We start from the raw sequence: 5,377 nt of genomic DNA on the forward strand, positions 1-5,377 counted from the left end.
AACCTATATCTTGTAAATAATACAATTCCAGATCAATTTTAATTCTTGTTCTCCATCATAACACAATCGATATCATCTGTAGTAAAAAATAAATCCCATTATATTGTAAATTTCAACAATATTTAAATGAACAATTCGCAAATATTTGTCGTCCCTTCGCGAAACTAATCGAAAACAGTCAACACACATTCCCGCGTGTGTCGCTTCAATAGTGTGATTTAATATATACCTGCAATTTGCATTTAAAATAACTAATCGGTAAGCGATCGATAAACCGACCGCTGCTTCGCTATTCACGTCGCAACTAAGTACTGTAAATAAAAAGTACATGCTGTTTACTCGCACGCCTGCACCGAATCCTGAATTAGCAATCGACGGCAACTACAACGACGTTGATGATCGTCCTATTATGTATCGTTAACGAGATGACGCAATCCGATCTTATCGGTTCTGCTTATGATACATTTTCAGATCGGTCGAGATGCGGACGAAGACAAAAGTGAGGAAAGTAACCCGCCGCCATTCATCACGCCCCCACCTCCGAATCCAGATTGTGAGTAAGACCATCAAATAGTCGCAGTAACGATTTTTTAACCGCTTATAAAGTACATAACGTTTTATCATTAAATCTCGTTTCTAACAAATTAAAAGACGTCTATTCGACATGATGTCATATATGTAATTGAGAACGTTAAAGAAGTAACCAATTCATGAAATAACTAATCTCTCTTGTCTCTTAAAATAATTCAAATCAATTAAAATCATTTTGCTCCGATTTAATGAAATGATTAATACTGCTAATTTAATATTTCCATTTTTCTCCCTTTCATTATATTACTAATGTACATTTATCTGTTTTTACAAGACTCATTCTTTTGAGAAATCAAATTATTTTTTATGATCCAGGTTAATACAAATTAATTAAAATTATTTCGCTTTTATATTTTTCAATCAAACGATTAAAACTGCTAAATCGATATTTCCATTTCCGGTCGTTTATTACGCTTGATGTGTATTTACTATTGTTACAAGATTTTCATTCGTTTTTTAATAAGAAATGTAAATCAAATTATTTTTTTTCGATTTTGAATATATTTTTTTATTATCTTTTGTCACGCTCGCGACATTTATCTAATTTATTGCGAGGATATTCAAAAATTTAAACTATCTATAAAAGATCAATATATCGTATCAGTATTTTGGGACAGTTTTAGTCTGACAGTTTTCCAATTAATCAATGTACCAAAACATCAATATCTTCTCTCTCTCTTTTTTTCATCCGATCCGACATCCCTAGCTTAGCAAAGATAGGACAGCGCGTTAAAAATCGTTTATTAATTTCGCTATAGTCGACGTCGATGCGCAACGTTGACTTCAGAGATATCGCGTCGAAGAAACGATGATAAAATATGAAGCAAACTTTTTTAATCTACTTTTCGCGCGCATAAATCACCATGACGTGTCAAAACAGAGAACGACGAAGTTGCGTGGACTTACGGCGGCGCGTATTCGTTCTTTTTCAGATAAAGGTCCGAAAGGTGAAAAGGGTGACAAAGGAGACAAGGGCGAGAGCGTCAGGGGTCCTCCAGGACCTCCTGGTCCGCCTGGTCGCGACGAGGTGAGTGCATTATTCAATCAACGAATTTTTTTTTACGGACTAATTTCACGATGAATTGTCCTAAAAACAATTATTATTTCTTGTGCTTTCTCCAATAATGTCTAAATCAATACAGTTGAATAATTAATAATGATTGAATTAATATTGGTAGAAATTATTATCATAATTAGAATAACTTATTAAGAAAGTTATTCCAATTGATGAGAATAATAATATAATTATTTTATTTTATTGCGGTTATTATTGTGCCTCTTTATTTTCTAATTATTATACACAAATGTGTGTTCCCGTTTGCAATAAAACACGAAAGAATTTCAATGTAGCGAATTACTTATAATAACAATATACCTACTAATATACCTACATCATTGCAATTAAAAAATAAAAATTATGCTTCATCTTATTTCTAAATGTATTAAAAATATTATATATGCATGAAATTATTCGTGAACTTATTTATTAAATTATATTATTCCGAGTATCATACTATTCATATATCTCATATATATCACAGTGTAAGTTTTCATTACTCGGGGAAAATGTGCTTCCTGTAGGTGTAGATATCTCGTTATATTAACTATAGATTCCGCGATCGCGTCCGCAGATCCATGCATAGGTACGATATTGAAGATGGCCTGAATACGCCTGAATCCGGGATCACTCATTTATCTTGTTATTCGCGTGAGTCAATTTAGCATCGACACCAGAGAACCGACGCCTGTCGCATGTAACACTGATTACACCAAAGCCGCTTTCACGGCGCTTACTATCTTCCGCTGTTATTGGTACGCTGTTATTGGTGTACATGCGTATTTGCTTTTAGACACCGTCGGAACTTGATTGTATCGCTTTATTCATTATTGCAACTAATAGTTTGCTAATATTTGATCGTTAACGCTATTATAACTGATTCTGAACAGTATAGTCAAATGCAACAGCGACGTTAAATACATTGATATTTCAAGGATTGGCTAATGAAGATACCACAGGGACCACCTGGTCAGAAGGGAGACCCCGGCACTTGCACCTGCAACGCCACGGCCTTAATGTCTTCCTTTACGATGCCAAAGATGATACAAGGGCCAAAGGGCGAGCCAGGAGTACCCGGACAAGAGGGCAAACAGGGCTTAATGGGTCTCACGGTAATGATTTTCATTCTCATGATTCTAGCAATAAGATTTAACGATAATGCTAAAAGTGACATATATTTAAACAACTATGACTAATTTTATTTAACATGACAAAAGACATCTAATAACGTAACGAATATTAAAATATAATTATAAAAAGTAAATTTTACAAATCATTAATTTGAATTGTAGAATTTCTCTTTCATTTTTTTTTTCAAAATTTAATTTTTTTCAGTTTAAAACCATATATATCACTTTTGGTGCTTTAGATTGGTGCTTTAAATTTATCGTTAAAAAGACAATACCATTAAACATATACCTATATTGAATTATGTTTAATTAACATGATGATTTCAGGGTGCGGCAGGACCGCCAGGGGAAAGAGGACTGCATGGTCCATCTGGGGCTAAAGGTGACAAAGGTGATATTGGAATAGCGGGACCGGAAGGTTCTCAAGGTCAAAAGGGCGAGCCGGGTCGAGATGGAATACCCGGTGAAAAGGGTGCGCAAGGTCCACCGGGGCCACCTGGAAAAGGGGAATTTTCTGGCTATGACGTAAGTAGATTGCCACGCTTGAATATGATCTATCATGCTGAGGGCGAAGCCAAGTTAAAATATTTTCTCGGGCGCCTTCTCTGCGGCTTGCATTCACTATTTCTACTTATCCTCGCGAGATTTTCTTTATATTCGGTATTTTCGCGACGATATAAAAATTTCTTTGAGATTTGTGTTTACTTTCTTATTATTAATTATCAATTATGGCCACGCTATTGTAACAGAAAAGGATATGACGATACAGGTATTATCTTTCTCAACAATTCTCTTTATGCCTTTATTAAATAAGAAATTGCATTTCTTCAACATAATGACTACGGATGACATAACATTATATAATGCTTTTATGTGTAAACTATTGTAATAGAATTAAAAATACAATACATTCTATTATCGTTAAATGAGAAGCTGGAAGAAAAGGCAGGATGTTTGTCTAAATGGTTTCTGCTGGATATAACAGCGATATGAAAACGAAGACCGGACGAATGGAGAGGTAATGTTAACGAAAGGGATATGACATTGACAAATTGGCTAGAGAAGAACATTTATTGTGTACGCAATTACTGACGAAGTAGCGGAAATTCAGACGCCCCCGACCGTACAAAGTCATCCCTATAATAAGTAGATAAGTATCTCCATTCAAGAAATTTTCATTATCCTCGTATGAATCTAGCTCAGTCGTATTATTCGCTATTTTCCCGAAACGGACACGCGGCAGCGAGAAACTCAGAGGAAAATGGAGGGTCATATCTTCTCTCGCGAAATCGTCGAGTATTATCAAAAGTATGCTATTTAAACATCGTGTTCGACGCAATCCACTGTATATTAACTCAGCAAATTATCCCAGTTAACCTTTTTACCTTATTATTTGTAACAATCATTATATGAAAACTACTTAAACAAATATTTAATATTTGTTAAAATAATAAGAAATGGGCTATCATTTTAAGTAAACTTTTCTCAAGACAAACTGTTTCTGTATGAGAATTGTTTATGTTACAAATAATTCTGTTATTTGAACTATTTATTTGAAAAAAGTAGACAGTTTGAATTTTGAAATGCTATGAATTAAGGCTCCTGTTTATTCACCATTACTCAGATAGACTAATTAGATAGATAGATTAGATTAAAAATGAAAAATTCTTGCAAACTTAAATATTTTTTAATAAAATAATATTTGCAATCGATAGAATAAAGTTATAAAGTTAATCGAAAACTATATTCTCATTTCGGAGGGGAACTCAATCCTACTTTTTTATATTATTATTAATTTAACATTTGTCATATTTGTAAACATAGCTAATTTATTTATGCATAATTAATTTCCACATTATAGTTATTTATTAATTAATGAAAGGAGAGTTCAATATACTCTACAAGTTCTATTGATCGTAAATGCTATTTTATTGAAAAGTAATATTTCCATATATTAAGATATTTTGCAAAAATTTTTATTTTCTCACTTCGGACATCATATCAATCTAAAGTATATGATTATGAACAAGAATTTTAAATCCAAAAATGATCGCAACGTGATCACACTTTTTACACTTTTTACAATTCTGTCATTAATACATTCTTGTCATTAAATATAAAAGATAAAGTTAGATTACCAAAATTATGCTATAAAGATATTTATAGCATTAATCGTATAAGGATATTATTGGATAGGGGATCCAATTTATATCTGATTATTGAGATGGTGAAGTATTATTACTATATTATCCATGATATCGCGTTCCAAAGTGCATGAAAATGCACGCGAAGGTGTATCCCAAGCCACCGTTGGGCCACATCGCAGTGTACGGCTCCCCGTGCTACCGCTTTTACGTGTACCGAAACGACAACTACAGCGATCCTGTTCCCACTCGCGATCCGACAAGAAATTCGTTGAATGGGAATGGAACGCGTATCGCTCCGCGGGGAATAAGAAACTGTGCACGTAATAACGGTCGACCTGTAAGTCCAATCCTCGGCCTCCTCCCTTTTCTCGTTCGTATTTTCCGTTGAGTTTCCAACTCTCTCTCTCTCTCTCTCTCTCTCTCTCTCTCTCTCTCTCTCTCTCTCTCTCTCT

At 34.0% G+C, this 5,377-nt stretch overlaps 1 protein-coding gene across 1 annotated transcript in view; it reads left to right on the plus strand.

The window, feature by feature from the left end:
- Window positions 1-5,377, plus strand: part of LOC108684427 (collagen alpha-1(XVIII) chain) — a 303,120-nt gene that overhangs the window by 283,134 nt on the left and 14,609 nt on the right. The window contains exons 7-10 of the mRNA XM_018188739.1: window positions 472-553; window positions 1,524-1,618; window positions 2,584-2,760; window positions 3,106-3,303. Of these exons, the coding sequence (XP_018044228.1) occupies window positions 472-553; window positions 1,524-1,618; window positions 2,584-2,760; window positions 3,106-3,303 (552 nt within the window). The remainder of the gene's footprint in view (window positions 1-471; window positions 554-1,523; window positions 1,619-2,583; window positions 2,761-3,105; window positions 3,304-5,377) is intronic.

The sequence above is a fragment of the Atta colombica genome, unplaced genomic scaffold (assembly GCF_001594045.1).
Source record: "Atta colombica isolate Treedump-2 unplaced genomic scaffold, Acol1.0 scaffold134, whole genome shotgun sequence".
Classification (NCBI taxonomy): Eukaryota; Metazoa; Arthropoda; class Insecta; order Hymenoptera; family Formicidae; genus Atta; species Atta colombica.